The following is a 16,958-nucleotide window of genomic DNA, read 5'->3' on the forward strand; positions in this document are numbered from 1 at the left end:
TTTTTAAAAAAAGGATTTTACGTATTTAGAGAGAGAGAGAGAGAGAGCAGACTCCCTGCTGAGTACAAAGCCCAACATGGGGCTCGATCTCGTGACCCTGGGAGCGTGACCTCAACTGAAACCAAGAGACTGACACTTAACTGTGCTACCCAGGTGGCCCTCATTGTCTTTTTAAAACTACTTTTTGGTAATCACCTCTTCTTCCTGCGCTTGGCCAGAGGTAGATTCAGTTCACGTGTCCTGTCTATTCTTGGAGAGAGTTTTCCTGTCTTTTGGAGTTCCGATCCCCTGATGGCATTGCAGTCTCAGGGGTTTAGGATTATGTGTATTATCCAGCCTTTTCTCTGTTAGTATGGCACGAATATTCTTCTGTAGCTTTCTCTATCCTAAGTGGAAGCTGAGACCAAGCATGTCTAAATGCCTTTGTTTTCCCATCACATTTGATTTATGGTTCAATGGGGCGTATTATTCTAGCTTGGAAAATGTTTCCGTTCAAAATTTTGAAGGCAGTGATCTATTGTCTTTGTAGCTCGAGCTTCCAGTGTTGCTCTGAGCTATCTGAAGCCGTTCCGAATTGTGCTTGTTTATATGTGCTCTGTTTCTTTTCCATGGAAGTTAGTGGGGACTGTGCCTCATCATTCTGAAATTTCACAGTTTTGGTGCTGGTCAGTTTTCATCTTGTGCTGGGCACTTGGTGGATCTAGTCAATTTGGAAGTCATGTTCTTTGGTTCTGGGAACTTTTCCTGAATTAGTTTCTCTCCTCCCTTCCTCTCTGCATTCTGTTCTCTTGTTGGATATTGAAGCCCCTGGACTGGTTATCAAGACATGTCTTCTGTCCTGTTTCCTAGGATTTTGTCTCTTGGTTCTATTTCCTGGGTAACTCTGTCAACTTTATTTCCATTTGTTTCTCTGAGTTTCTGGGTTTTGCTATCAAATTTTTATTCTCATGAGATCTTTTTTGTTCTTACAATGTCCCCTTAATAGTATCCTGTTCTTAAGACAGCGTGAGGTTTTCTTCCTCCTGCATAGTTTTGTTCTCTCCAGATTTCCTCTTTTTGTTTTGGTCTTGATCTTCAATGTAAATGTTTCCCCAGACAGCTCATGATCCTTAGATACCTGTTTATATTTAAGAATAAGGAAGCAGTGCGGTGCCTAGGTTGCTTCAACTTCGTTTCAGCTCAGGTCATGATCTCTGGGTCAAGGGTTCAAGCCCTGCTTTGGGCTCCACGCTTGGCAGGAGTTGGCTTAAGGATTTCTCTCCCTCTGCCCCTCCGCCAGCTTGCTCACGAGCTCTCTCTCCCTCTGTCTCTAATACATAAACCTTTAATTAAAAAAAAAAATAAGGAACCCAAATCAAGTTTAAAGCTCAGAACATGTAAGTGGTGTTTGCAACCGTGAACTTCACTGCAAGCTGATCTGGCCACGCCAGATTGGGTAATCTCCGGTGGCGGTATTTTCATGTCTTTCCTCTTGGGCTGGCCAGATTCCATGGAGACCTTCTAGGCTGCTGCCATGTAGTGAAGGTCTGGTGAGCATTCTGGGACCTGAGGGGCTCACATGGTGGAAAGGGCAGGTAGAAGGGGGTCTTGGCACCCTGGGAGCACACATGTTCACTTATTCCCAACCCTAGTAGGGTCTGATGCATCTGAATCCAGAGACCTACCACTTTACCTTCTCCAGAAAATAAATTCCAGGCTTTTTCCTAGTCTGAGCACCAGAAAGGGCGCAGAGGGTCTGTTTCTTAAACACACAGAACAAAACTCCCTTAAGTTTAGCCTTGCTTTTCACCTCTACTTTACAGAGTAGCTTTTGCTGCCAGTTCCTTAGGTATGGGAAGATGTTCAAGTGTAAATCAGTTTTTTTTCTTGGCTTACCATTTGCCACTTTATATTCACTTTACTTGAGACTGCTTGGTTTTTCTCTGATTTTCAAACTAAGTTTCACTACTGTTGTGTGCTCCCCTTATCTCCATTCTTCTGGGTTTCTGCCTTTGAAAAATCCTTGACTGTTATAATGAGGTTCTGAGGGAGAGAAAATAGGGTTTTATGTGTTCAAATCCATGACTCCTACCAAAAGCTCTAAAACAGTAATCTTAATTAAAAGAAAACAAAACCAAACCTTTGGAGATTCTTATTAGCCCAAACCTCCTATCTAGACTTTGATACAGGGACACCCTCCATTGTTAGAGAATACAATATTTGGTAGTAGTGGCATTATTTTAAAAATGACTGTCATTAAGAAACTTATCAAGTCTACAAAGGAGTAACTAATTTTCCTTTTTAAACCATATCAGGCCCAAGTCTGTTTTGGTGGTCTGAGAAGAAAAAGGATGAGCTTCTAAAGTTTTGGGAAAACTATATTTTAATTATGGAAACTCTAGAAGGAAATCAGGTAAGCGTTTTCATATTTTAATGAATCCTATGTCGATGCAGTGTTGATTTTTTTTTCAAACATTTGTAAAAGCAATGCAGAAAGACCAGTTTGAGTAAAGAATAATAGGAGATATGTGTACTGGGATCCCTGGGTGGCACAGCGGTTTAGCGCCTGCCTCTGGCCCAGGGCGCGATCCTGGAAACCCGGGATCGAATCCCACGTCAGGCTCCCGGTGCATGGAGCCTGCTTCTCCCTCTGCCTATGTCTCTGCCTCTCTCTCTCTCTCTGTGTGACTATCATGAATAATAAAAATTAAAAAAAAAAAAATAGGAGATATGTGTACTTTGTTTTCTGGCATAAATGCAATTTAAATCTGAATGTTAACTCAGGAAATTAAAGCATACTTTTTAATTGACTTCAATTGCCACTCAAAGAGTTTTAGTCTTGACTTTGAGTTCTGAAGTGTTAGTTTGTACTTTCTCAGCGTTATGAATAATCTCCAAAGAAATACAGACTTAGGAAAATGTTACTTAAGGCAATTTGTGGTAAAGTTAAGTAAATAATTGCCCTTTAATTTTGTAGCTGGCCTGCCTACCTTCCTTCCTGTTTTAGTTCTTAGATCTGTGTACCTGGTCCTGCAAGTGGAAACTTGAAAAATCTTTTTCAGTTACCTTTGAATTAACTTTTACAGAATTTTTAAATTGAGCGGAATCTCTTAAGATGACCTCACTTAGTACAGTGGTTCTCAAACTTTAACATTCCTTAGAATTACCCATATGGCTCGTTAAAGTACAGATTGCTTGTCTGGTCCCCAGAGTTTCTGATTCCATAGGTCTGGGGGTGAGGCCTGAGAATTCATGTGTTTTACAAGTTCCCAGATGATGCCCCTGCTGCTCTGGGATCACTCCTGGAGAACCTGTGGTGGTGCAGGCCCCCCTGGTGTGTCAGCTGCAGACTTGTGGGGGAGCTGGCCATCTGTGTCCTCATTGTTAGGTGTCACCCCAAGTGAGCACCAAGCTTTGTTGGTGGACCAAAATAATTACTCATGTGCTAAATATACATGAGGAACAGAGAAAGCATTTCCAAATTCAGATACACTTTTATGGTTTTCCTTAATCAGTAGATACCTGGGACCCCTGTAATTTATTTAGAAACCCTAATTTACCTACATTTATCTACAATAGTCTACACATGTGACCTTGAACATCACTTGAGGGACTCAAGAGAGTATTTTTTTTTTTGCCTTCTTTGTAAGCTGGTGGTATTATCAGCCCTGCGTATTTCCCAAGACAGTTGAGGATTACATGACATGATTTATGATACTCACTCTACAAATGAGACATTCCTGTCACTACATCCTAGGTTGTATTTATTAGCTTTGCCACACTGAGTCTCATATACTGGAATTTATGTGATATAAAAACTGGAAGAATCAGGCACCTTCTGCACAGTTTTTATGTGGGGAGAAAACAGAAGGACTACTGTTGTATAATAGATGAAACTAAGTTTTGTCTTGGTATTTAAAGTTTTAAAGTTCATCTTAATTTTTAAAGGAGAGTCTTTATTTCATAGGGGTTTTTTTTGTTTTTATTTTCAGATCCATGTTATAAAGCCAGTTTTACCAAAGCTGAAGAGTCTGTTTGAATATGCAGTGTCAGAGGAAGATGGTAATGGTTACTTTTATTTTGATTTTTGCAACATTTATAGTTTTCTTTTCCCCCCTTTATATTATAACTAACCATCATTCATTATAGAGAATTTGGAAAAACTATCAAGGTGTAAAACAGAAAACGTGCATCTGCTCCCACCAAGAGAACAACTGTTAACATTCCAGACACATGCCTTCTGGATTTATTGTTCATAACGTTGTGTCTTACTTTGCAGTATGTCCAGATGCGTTTACCTATGTCCTCAAATAGTCCTTTAGAACATACCTTTAAATGGCTGCGGAGTTTAGCAGTATGGTTAATTCTGTAAACTTTTGATTACAAGACATTTCAGACATTTGCAGAAGGAGAGGAATATGTAAACTGAGCCCCACCACCCAGTTCAGCAGTGACCGGCACGTGACCAGCCTGTGCCTTGGTCCTTTGTTGCCTCTCCTACCACGGACCATGACGGTCACCCCCTGACAGCATATCATGTTATCTGTCATTATTTGAGTATACACCCTCAAGAGATAAGAGCTCTTTAGGAATGTTTTAATGATGATATATTCTACATTTTTAATAGTGGTTCTTTGGTATTATATATTTTAACTGCTTTCCATTCTCATTCTCTGTATCTGTTTCATTGTTAGTTACTTTTTGGGGGTTTCGGTTATTCTGTATCTTGGACTTCATAGGAAAGGCCATGATATGATTTTAGGTATGGTTTTTAAGCCTTTAATCAGTATTGTGTTTCGAGAGCTTCTTAGGAGAAATAGAAAAAAACTGGAGGTTCCTAAAATTATTTTATGAGATTAAGTTTGTATCAGCAAAATAGCTAAATGCAGGCTGACCGTGTTTCACATGCGTATAAATGATCAGCTGCTACATTATTGTGTTTACCCGTGAGAATTAACCTGGGTAAATGGATTTTAGTGCCTACTCCAGATAATTACAACTTTAATAGTTCGACCCCTTAGGAGTTGAGCTTTATCCAGTCGAGTGCTGTGGTTGTTTCTGATAGACTGGGATTTTTCACAGACTGTAAGAATCTATAGTCACCTGGGGCTAGAATTTAATTGAATCCTATTGTGACTTCACTTATGCATTTACTATTAGAATAATTCTCTTATTACCACGTTTTGCCCACAGCCCTTGGCAAACCAAATCAAATAGCAATGACAGGTGTGGAAAAATTACCATTGCCAATGCGTTGAACAAGCAAGCATCTTTGGCGTAAATAACAAATAATGGACCAGTTCATATCTAGAATGTCATGAGTTAAAAATACTGAATAATTTTTTTCTAGAAGAATTAAAGGATATTTCAAAAGAATTAACAAATATCTCCAAGGTGCAGGTTTATTCCATTTTTGAGAGGCAGAGGTTTTTTTTTTTTTTTTTTTGACTCATTTAGAAATTCACTTAGCATCCAGTATATGCCTAGTGCTAGGGATAAAGTGGTGAGACAGATGTACTGTTTTTCACTTAAGTTTTGGCTCTTTTCCATGAAAAGAAAAATTTGTAATGATAAATCGTATGAAGATACCAAACAAGGGACTGAAATGGAATATACATTGGGGTGGGGGGTATACTGGAGAGAGGCCCACCTCAGGGATAACATCAGAGCTCAGAATCGAGACGGCAGAGAGTACAAAAGCCCTTAGGTGGGAACAGCTCAGTGAGGCAGAGGACCAGGGTGGCGCAGGTGGGGGCCATGGGAGGGTGGGGTAATGTTGGCATTATTGTCAGGGTTGCCTCATGACTCATTCAGATTTTCTTTCAAGAGTATGAGAAACCATCAAGGGTTTTAAGTAGAGGAGTGACAGTTTCAGATTTCTGTGGGAGAAGTGGATTGAAGTAGGGTGACAAGGATTGTTTGAAATCACTCTAAACCCGAAGCTCCAACCTATGTGCATGGGGTAATAGTTAACTTCTGTGTGCTGTGTTCTCAGTAAAGTTGCTTGCAGTCTTTCTTTCTTTCTTTCTTTTTTCTTTTCTTCATGAGAGACACAGAAAGAGAGGCAGAGACACAGGCAGAAGGAGGAGAAGCAGGCTCCATGCAGGGAGCTCGGAGAAAGACTCGATCCTGGGAATCCGGGATCACACCCTGAGCCAAAGGCAGACAGATGCTTGCTTGGAGTCTTTCTAAACGAAATGCCTGAATGTGGTTTCTTAGTGAACACCCTTGGATGGATTTATAAATTCACTATACGTTCTAATGAAGTTAGCGTGTTTGTGTGTAACTGTGTTGATTTATGAGACTATAGTCTATGTAGAGCAAGAGTGTGAGAATCAGTGTCAACATCAGGCATTTATTTCCACAGGATGTTGGCTGTTTCACCCATCCTGGCATATGTGTATTTATAAAAGAATGTTTGAAAGTGAAAATAAAATCCTGACCAAAGAAGGTGTTATCCATTTTTTGGAGCTGTATGAAACAAAGATTCTTCCATTTTCACCAGAGTTTTCTGAGGTAATGACAGCCTTTTTCTTCCCCCTTGCTCTCTTTGTTAGGAGATGAGAGGTAAAGACATTTGCTGCATCATCATGTGATCTTCAAAAAAATATACAAAGACTCTCTCATAGCAAGTGATATTTTATAGATTTGCATAATGATGCTATTTTCACCATTCCGAATCTTTGAATTATTACTATTTGTTTAGTGATACTTCTCCCCCATTCTGAGCCAGTGAACTATTGTTAGCTGTGATACTAAGCAGAGATTGCCTTTTGAGCTACATTAGCGTCTATACTTCCATTTGTCAGAAATCACACAAAGGAGAGACTGAATAATTGTAGCTGTGATCCTGTAGCGCTGATGAGTCACATGATCATGTAGGGTATGGTATTTTCCCTCACTTAGAGGGCACATACCCTCTAGTAAACCTAGTAACCCTCCTGATTGATGACATGCTGTCATGGTTTGATATGTATCATTTTCCACCTTCTCTTGTCCTTCCTGCACTTCTTATACACTTGCTTTTTTGACCCAATGTCTTTTAATATTTTTGAAGATACCATTTTTTCCCATTTTATTTCCCAGGCACAGGGGTTTACATTTTCTTTTGATATTTCTCTTGCTTTTCCTTTGTAACTATGCTTATTTTCTACCATGTATTTCTCCTTTGGGCTCCTTTCTTCCTTTCTGGTCCTGTGTGATCTTTCTTCTAAGTTTTTATCAGATGGGAAAATTCTGTACCTATTTTGTTGTGGTGGCGGAATTAAAGTACCCTCCAGAATTAGCCTTGAATTAGCCTACAGTGTAAGAGATCAGCTTTGCTCAGAACAGCTTGTCTGCAGCCTTGTTGGGATATGCAGCCAGGGCAGCCAACTTTTCAAAGTTGCAGCTGAAACTTATTATTAATTACATCTTTTGTTTGTTTTAGTTTATCATTGGACCACTAATGGATGCACTTTCAGAAAGCTCTCTGTACATCAGGTAAGCAAACATTGTGTTATCTAGCAGCCATGTAGTAATATGTTCTTGATATAGAAATTGAACGTTTGTGAAATATGACCAGGCTGTTCCATATATTTGGTACATCACACATGGTGCTGAATAGACATTCAACTTTTTCTTATTGTGAAGTCCCTTCTGTGTTTGTTCTTTTTGCTCTTCTGTGAGTTGTACCAAGTATTCTTCTCTTTTTGTTTTCTGTTGTCTTTCTGACCTTGAACCCTTCTACTCTTGGGCTTATGGAGAGTACGTCTCGCTGAGCTTTCTTCCCCTTGCTCTGACTCCTGCTCTCTTGGAAATGGTAGTGACTTTGGCTAACCAACATTCTACACCTTTTTTCCCCTTTTTTGAAAAAATTTTATTTTAACTTAGAAACATCTGTGAGGATAATACAGAGAATTCCCACGTAACTCTTGTCCACGTTCCCCCGATGTTAACTTGTTACCACATTTGCTTGACTATTCTCTCTCGGTTTCCCAGCTATGTCTGCTGAGCAGACTTACTCATCTGTGTCTGTTTCAGGGTCCGTCTGTCCATCCATCCACCTCCATCCATGTGAAAAGCCCCACAAGTTCCCAGCAGTACATCCGATTCTAGTCCTGATGCCACAGGGCTCACTAACCTTGCTCTTTCCAAATGTGACAGAGGCTGCCATGACCAAGAGACCAAGAATCTGTCACTTCTTTGCCTCTTCTCTCCCTTCAGAAAGTTAGACAGCGAGGAGAGTTTGTCAGTATTGTGCCAGAGCCTCGTTTTTTTGAGCATTATCTGTACCCTTGAATTACACCTTCAGAATATTCCCCTGCCTTTGAACTTAAGTTGTTTTTTGAATACTGATGAACTAAATTTATACTTGCAAGTCTTCTGTTCTGAATAGCTCTAAACAGACCACCCTCCCCACCCACTGCCAGTTTCTTTAAAATGTTTAAATTTAGTTTGTGCTAAGTTATACTAATATTTAATTTTCTTTAATAAATATTGAAAGAGCATAGCAATACTTGATTTGCCAATTAGTTTTCAAATAACTCATTACTATTGAATAGTTCTGTGAAGCAATTAGACAGCTGGAGAAGCAGTAAAACCTGCTTGGTGCCTCTAAAGGAGTCGACAGACACATTTATTATGAAATGCCTTCAGTTTCCTTGCACTCTAATGTGTTCAATTAGCAGATAATGTTCCTGGTAGAAGCATATAGCAGGAAAAAAATGACTTTAGTAGATGTTAACAACCAAATGTTCTTGCAAAAGTCATTAATTACTCATATATGTTTTTCTTTGAGTGTTATTTCTTTTATTTAATACTTAAAGATTTAAAATCATTGGATTACATGTTGGGAACAATAAAATATAAATGAAAATGATCATTTTTGACTTTTAAAAAATTATGCTATTTTAGCAAGATTCATATATGTGTCAGGAAAAGTAACATAAAAAGGAAATCTGTGTCTACTTAGTATGTTACTATACTAACTCATGTCCATTTTCCTAGAAGACCCTGATATTTTATATTCAGAAGGATATTCAAAATTTCGCTGAAAAATAAAATGCAAGTTCCAAAAAAAATGGTCTGATTGTTGTTGAAAGACTCTTGAGCTGTAGTTCATTTAGTTTCAGTATACTTATTTGTAAATTTTAAGTATTTGTTTTTTTTCCTCATTTGTCTATAGGTCCCCAGGCCAGCTGATAGGAAGTGGTTCTCCATTGGGACTGAAATTGCAGAAGTTTTTAGTCACTTATGTTTCTCTTCTTCCAGAAGAAATAAAGAGTATGTGTCAGTAAAGTTTAGTTTTTTTAATTTATTAGCTTTAAAATTTTTAGTATATTGTGATAAAGCACTATCCTATGACTATTATAATCAGTGTTATCCTTTTTCCAGAATATACACATTTTATCAGAATTATGCAGGTTTTCATTGTAATTGGGTACACATTTTTGCCTTTATATATAACATGTATTGTCAGCATTGGCATGAATAGTATGGAAGTCATTTTAGAATGTGTGTTGCAGTTGGTCATCTTTTCTAGTTTTCTGTATTTGCTTTCCAAAAAATTAGCAAAATTGATTGAAGACCTGGGTTTAGGAAAAAGTTGTAAGCAGAGTATCCATTGTGGTTAAACTGTCCCTATATAGATAGGAACTTAACAGGTACAAGAAAAATGTACTTGCTTTATGTAAGACCTTGTGTCTTAGAAATACCCACTTCTTCAGATTAGGGATTTATTTTCCTTTCTGATGAGTTAAGTTGGTAAGCAAAGAGCAAAACTATTGTTATTTTGTTTGTTGAGCAGCAGCAGGATTTAACTCTCCTTCCTGGGTCTTTTTTTTTCACTTGTGGCTTTGTGGTTTATAAAGCAAGCCTGGGTAGGAAACACATTTCCTTTTTGTATTTCATCTGCAAATAGGGTGAAACAATGACCAATGGTAATATCTATTCAGAAATCAGGGATAAAAAAGGAAAAAGAAGATGTGTGTGTCTCAACTTTCGGTTTCTAGAAAATTGTTTTGATTACTTTTTTAAAAAGCTAGTTCATGGGGAAGCTAACTTAGGTGTTCTTTGGTTTGCCAGAAGTCAGAGAAGTGTAAGCCCTCTGGGGATTACTTTGCTGACCATGTTGGCACATCCCAGATCAGCAGTACAGAGAGAGAGAGAGAGAGAGATTGGGAGGGAGAGGGGATGGTAGGAGCACCCCTAGAGTATGAACACCTGCTGTCTGTGGCCCTGGCACACATGGACATTTATAAGTGTGTTGCATGAATGTGAAATGGTAGCTCAGCCATCACCATCTTCCCTGTGCCACAAGTGAGGTATGAGACAAAAGTGGGAACTTAGTCAACAGAAGAGAGAGCAAGTAAAATGTTAACTCAAGTTACTACTTCGTAGGTTTTTCAGTCAAGTTTCCAGTGAGTATCTTAAATGTGTCTAATTTTGAGTTGGGTACTTAGAAGATCTAAAGTACATGGTATTTTATAAATAAATATAAAATATTATTTTATAAATAAAACACAGGCTCCTTTCAGGAGCTTCCAAGGATTTCTTAAGTCTTCTATAGTGATGATCAGAGGAAACAGAATCATACTACTTGCATGATTTGAGAGTCTGTACAAAATCACGTACTAGCAGAGGAGGCACAACAGAGCACCTTATGTTGGTATCTCAAGTAGGCGAATAGTAATCAGATCCAGAGTAGGTAAGAAATAGCGAATGAGAAGGATCTAATGTTATCATATGGCAATACCAGAGGCCAGTTACCATCAATAATTTCTACCGCGTTTTTCTTTAACCTCTCCAACAAAGGAATGGTTTCTAACAATAAAAACATTGATCTTACACCTTAAACTTTTTAGAAAAAATTATAGCTGCACAGGTATCAGAATCTCTGCAATATAGTAGAGTACTTATCTTATAGGAATGAGATTGAAATAACATTGATTTTTTTTTTTCCTCTGACAGGTTTGTTGAGCTATAATTTGCGTACCATAAAACTTGCCCTTCTAAAGTGTTCGTTTCATTGGTTTTTAGTACATTCACAAAGTTCTACTACCACCACTAATTCTAAAATATTTGCATCACCCCTAGAAAGAATATTTTCATCACCATCATCGATCATTTCTTTTTTTTTTTAATTTTTATTTATTTATGATAGTCACAGAGAGAGAGAGAGAGAGAGATAGAGGCAGAGACACAGGCAGAAGGAGAAGCAGGCTCCATGCACCGGGGGAGCCCGACGTGGGATTCGATCCCGGGTCTCCAGGATCGCACCCTGGGCCAAAGGCAGGCGCTAAACCGCTGCACCACCCAGGGATCCCCATCGATCATTTTCCATTCTCCTTTCCTGCCAGCTTGTCAGCCACTAACCTTTCTCTACACACTCCCTAATTCTAGACGTTTCATATAAATGGAATCCTATAATATGTGGCTTTTTAATTTATGTCTGATTTCTTTCACTTAGCATAAGGTTTTTAAGAATCATCCATGAATGAGTAGTAATGATCCATGTATCAATATTTCATTTTTTGGGGGGCTGAATAATACTCTCCTGTACAGATACCTCACACGTTATTTATCCGTTTATCAGTTTGGTGGACCTCTAGATTGTTTCCACTTCTGGTTATTAAAAATGCTCCTGTGAATATTCACATGCAGGTTTTTGTGTGAACATAACCTCTAGTGCTCCTGAGTGTATACCTGAGAGTGCCAATTGTTGGCTCCTATGGTAATTTTCAGTTTAACTCAGTTTAGCTCATTAGCTGTTTACCACATTGGCTGCACCAATTTGCATTCCCACCAGCAGTGTGTGAGGGTTCCAGCTTTGCTCTGTCCATGCCAGATAGTTATTGTCTGTCCTTTTGACCACTGCTGTCTTCACCGGTGTGAAGTTCTATCTCATTATAGTTTTTGATTTGCATTTTCATACCTGCTGACTAATGATGTTGAGCAGCTTTCCGTGTGCTGCTTGGGAACAGTGATGTTTTAAAACATTTTCTTACAGGTAGTTTCCTCTTAAAGTTTATTCAGAAGATGACAAGTAGACATTGGTGTGGCATTCCCATTTTGTTTCTGTCTAAGGCTTTGGCAAATGTCCCAAGATGTAAAGCCCTGGGTGTAGACGGGCTCCTTGCTCTCAGGTAATTTACTCTATGTTCACATATGGTTATATCTGTAGTCACTTTCCATCAGTAAATTCTGTTTTCCCCTCTGCTTTAGTCTGTAGTGAGTGGTTTTGGTTAATATTGGCATTGGGCTTTGAGCTGAAGAGCTCTTAATTGGAGCTCTTAATTTTATATTAAGAAGTAAAAAATATGTTTATATGATTGAGCTTATTTTGTTTTACGAATGATTTTGGATTTTGATCATTTTAAAACAAGGCCAGTAAGGTTTTCTTAAATTACATTGATATGTAGAAAACTAGAGGTAAAATATCAAACAGTAATGTTGATTGCAAAGGATTTCAAAAAATGTAAAATTAGTACTTTAATAGTATCTTCATGTATAGTCTTTGAAAGAGATATATGCCCTATTAAAATTGAGCTCTACTAGAGATCTTGATGGGAAATAATAGCTTTGAAGTTGTACTGATGGTGACTTTCTATGTTGGGCATTGTAGATACTCTGAATAATTTTGTCAATATTTACAAAGTACCAGAACTGTCTTTGGGAGCATGTAAATGCATGTTTCTGTTTTTTGGCATCAGGGATGTTCTTCAGTGCACTATGATCACCCATCAGATTCTGCTGAGAGGGGCAGCTCAGTGCTATCTTCTTCAAACAGCTATGAATTTGGTAGATGTGGTAGGTTTATTTATTCATTTATTTTTTACTTAAGATGCTTCAGTTTACAAGTTTGTGATGCTATCATTCGAAAGCCCTGCTCGTAGGGTTGGGCCAGCCTTTGCTGGAGGCCACGAATGTGGGTTTCAACAGGGCTCTCCCTGTGCTACTAGGGAGAGTGATGTACTGTGCCTACTGAACCCCTGCTTTCCTTCTCGGGGTTTGGAGTCTTGGTAGGTGCTATGCAAGGGTGCTGCTGTGACCAGCTCCCAATAAAAACCCTGGGCCGTGAGTCTGTAAGGAGCATCGCTGGTAGACAGCATTTCACATGCTGTCACAGCTTGTTGCTGGGGGAATTAAACCCATTTTGGTGGACTCCACTGGGAGAGGACTCTTGGAAGCTTTTGCCTGGTTTCCTCTATACTTTTTCTGCACATCTTCCTGTAAATTGATCTTCAAGGAGTATGTAGTATCTGTTTTTTTACAGACCCCCTTCACTATTCTTGCTGAGAATAAGGGTCAGCGAACTTTTTCTGTGAAGGGCCAGAAAAAGTTTACTTTTTAAGGCTTTGTATATCCCATAGTCTCTGTTAAAACTACTTAAAAGCAACAATAGGCAGTTTATAAATAAAGTGGCTCTGTGCCACTATTTACAAAAGAGCTGTGAGTGGTTTTGCTGACACCTGGCCCAGGGCAAGCTATCTTAATTCAAGATATACAGCCTAAAGAGTGAAAAGATTTCTGTGGTTTTCGTAAGATAGGGGGTCATTTTCATGGCTTTGAAAAGTAAGCATCACTTTTCAACTTAAGTAATAAGTAATTTTTTATAGGATGTTTTTGTTTTTGCTCTTAGACAGTGACCATCTTGTCTCTAAGTTGGTAACCTTGATCATAAGGAACATATTTATAAAATAATTTTCCACTTTATATGACAATGTATTGATTGCTTGTAGTCAGTATCTTCATTTCTAAAGTTATTTTCTTTAAAAAAAGATAGCTTTCTTTTGATTTAACTAGTAACATTCTATTTTAAATAGTATGTTAGCTTGCTTTTACAGTGATTTCATTTTATTCGCTTAAAAATTTTTAAATGAGTAACTTAACTTTTTTAAACTGCCCTGACACCCTCCCCCAACCTGCCCCCCTTGTAGGAAAAGGTGTCACTTTCTGACGTTTCAACTTTTCTCATGTCTCTGAGACAAGAGGAGTCCTTAAGACGAGGAACCTCACTGTGGACAGAGGTAAGATTGAAAATAATTTAATGATAAGGTCTTTTGAGAGTTATAAAAAATTGTTTTCTAATTGAACCCAACCACTAGCCACTTATGTAAAATATGTTGACCTTGTTATCTATGGACAGAGATTTTTTAATATTGTGTATTTGCTTTGAGTGAACCTAACTAATAATGCTACCAAGAATCTTAAAGGGAGACTGCAGAATGTTTGGGGTAGAGACAGACTCACTTAGAAGAGAAGGTAGGTAGTCCTTATGGGCAGATCTCGAGTCTGGATAACTCAGAAACAGTAACATAGGACCTCCTCCTTCTGGCTTTTTCTGTTAATGACACTTCCTTCTATCCAGTTGCCCAGGTCTGACATTAGGGTAATTCCTGATTCTTCCTGACTTGGTGCATCAAATGTATCATGAAATCCTGAACACCCTTCCTCATCTGCAGCCGTTGGTCTCATGGAGACCCTGGCAGGTGCTACTTCCCCACGATGGCCCTGCAGTCCCACTAGCCTCCTGGTGCTGCTTTTCTGTGTGGGGTCCTCGGTGGTCTGCTTCCTCCTCTCTGTTTTGTCTGAAACCAAGGAACTTCATTCACTCTGCTCCTGTTAGCTCTTACCCATCAGTATAGCTGGTTGAATTCTAATCTGTGTCCTCTACACGTTATATGGTTTTTGAGGACAGGGAGCTTTTTTAAAAAAATTCTATTTCTCCAGTATGTGAGAGATCACTGAGGATAGGGATGTGATCATTTCTTTTAGAAGGCAGGTCCGTCTGTGTACACACAGAGAGAAACGAGAAATCAGCTTGAACTGTGTTAAAATAATTCAAGTGTGGGGATCCCTGGGTGGCACAGCGGTTTGGCGCCTGCCTTTGGCCCAGGTTGTGATCCTGGAGACCCAGGATCGAATCCCACGTCAGGCTCCCGGTGCATGGAGCCTGCTTCTCCCTCTGCCTATGTCTCTGCCTCTCTCTCCCTCTCTCTCTGTATGACTATCATAAATAAATTTAAAAAAAATTAAAAAAAAAAATAATTCAAGTGTGAAATCATGAGGCATAGAGTAGGGTAATAGAGGGAATGAAGAAAAAGAAAATTGGGGTCTTAAAAAAATATGAATTTCATTTTATTTTCTTGATCATAATACATCTAATTAGGTGGAATCTGAAAAATACAGAACCATGTAAAGAAAATAAAAATCAGCTGTAATGCCTACAATCAAATTAAATCCATATTTTTTGGCTTAATTATTTTTTTCAGTATACATATTCTCAGTCTTGCTTTCTCTCTATGTATATTTAAAATGATATATTATTAACATGTATGATTTTTTATTTTATTTTATTATATTTTTAAGATTTTATTTATTCATGAGAGACAGAGACAGAGAGGCAGAGACACAGGCAGAGGGAGAAGCAGGCTCCATGCAGGGAGCCCGACGTGGGACTCGATCCCTGGACTCCAGGATCACACCCTGGGCCGAAGACAGGCACTAAACCGCTGGGCCACTGGGGCTGCCCAACATGTATGATTTTTTTTTTTTAAACAAAAATAATGATTATACGTTTTTATTTTTTTTTAAGGATTATACTGTTTTGAATTTTATTTTTCATCTTCACATTTGAGCATTTTATTTTATTTGAATTTTTTTTTTTAAGATTTTATTTATTTATTCATGAGAGACACAGAGAGAGAGAGAGAGAGCCATAGGCAGAGGGAGTAGCAGGCTTCATGCAGGAAGCCCGATGTGGGACTCGATCCCAGAGTCCTGGGATTATGCCTTGAGCCAAAGGCAGACGCTCAACCACTGAGCCACCCAAGCGTCCCACATTTGAGCATTTTAACATGTTGCTAAATCTCCACTATGTAATATTTAAAAATTCAGTCGATTAAATATTTTATAATTTATTTAATCAGTTACTTTTGTTGGACTTTTAATCTTATCAATTCATCTAGAAATATATGCTGCTAAAAGGTAAAGGCTTTGAAAGGGCCTAAATACTAAATAGGCTCTTACCATACCTAAAAGTGTTAACGACCCATTTCTTGATTTCAAATATTCAGTGTTTAAATTTCTCCAGATGTCCAGTAAATATATTTGTTCTTTGCATTTTGTTCAGATATTCTGCTTTGTTCAAGTATTTAAATGACGTCTATTCATTGATAAGACTAGTTTGTAAATTGTGGTTAATCCATCTGGAATTTATTTTGACATATGTATGAGCTGTGAGGTCTCATTAAGAAAATGCATGTGAAGATGTTTCAGACATGCTTGGTCCACACCGAATGTAAGCACACTTTATGGTCTTTTTCCCTTTGGCCAGCCAGATGTTATTTTATTGTTGGTTAGAAAGGATCACCCCCCCCCCCCCCCCGATTTTCTAACTTGTTCCTCTGATTTTTCTCTGTTCTCTAATTCAGTGTCTTCATATTCTTCTTTCTTTTTAACTTTCTCTTGGTATATTAGCTATCTCTTTATGTCTTCTTTTATTGAAAACTCTATTGCACACCTTGTATACACCAGGCTCCAAGCTGAGTTTTGGGAATACATGATCAGCAAGATAAACAGCCACTGTCCTCAGGAAGCTTTCGTCTGGTGGTTTATAACTGAACCCAAACTTAATTCTTTTGGTTTAAAAACAGAAGGAATTACATATACATGTGTGTCCCTTAGTGTAGATTTGTCTATAGTGTATAACTTGGTGGGTGGTAGTGTTCTCATTATTGTGTAAATATTATTTTGAACCATATAAGATCATTGATATCCAGTCACTTTTAACCTATGGAAATGGCAATTTCCTGTAGCTCAAGCTAAGTAACATTTTAAAAATAATAGGCTTTATTTTTCAGACCAGTTTTAGGTTCATGGAAAAACTGAACAGAAAGTACAGAGAGTTCCCATACAGTTCCTCACCACTCCCTTCCAACGCTCTGGTACTAACATCTTGCATGAATGGGGTGCATTTGTCATGATTGATGGGCCAG

The 16,958-nt window shown here is 38.3% G+C and overlaps 1 protein-coding gene across 6 annotated transcripts in view; it reads left to right on the forward strand.

Moving 5' to 3' along the window:
• The window catches only part of TARBP1 (tRNA guanosine 2 -O-methyltransferase TARBP1), an 82,553-nt gene that overhangs the window by 4,058 nt on the left and 61,537 nt on the right, over window positions 1-16,958 (forward strand). For all 6 annotated transcript variants that reach the window (XR_013377558.1, XR_013377557.1, XM_077894458.1 and 3 more), the window contains exons 2-9: window positions 2,295-2,392; window positions 3,972-4,041; window positions 6,347-6,495; window positions 7,409-7,461; window positions 9,146-9,243; window positions 11,969-12,104; window positions 12,672-12,768; window positions 13,899-13,988. Coding sequence is in view for 4 of the 6 variants with exons in the window: in XM_077894458.1 (XP_077750584.1) it covers window positions 2,295-2,392; window positions 3,972-4,041; window positions 6,347-6,495; window positions 7,409-7,461; window positions 9,146-9,243; window positions 11,969-12,104; window positions 12,672-12,768; window positions 13,899-13,988 (791 nt within the window). In the remaining 2 variants the exon portion in view is untranslated. The remainder of the gene's footprint in view (window positions 1-2,294; window positions 2,393-3,971; window positions 4,042-6,346; window positions 6,496-7,408; window positions 7,462-9,145; window positions 9,244-11,968; window positions 12,105-12,671; window positions 12,769-13,898; window positions 13,989-16,958) is intronic.

This window comes from Canis aureus, chromosome 4 (assembly GCF_053574225.1).
Source record: "Canis aureus isolate CA01 chromosome 4, VMU_Caureus_v.1.0, whole genome shotgun sequence".
Lineage (NCBI taxonomy): Eukaryota > Metazoa > Chordata > Mammalia > Carnivora > Canidae > Canis > Canis aureus.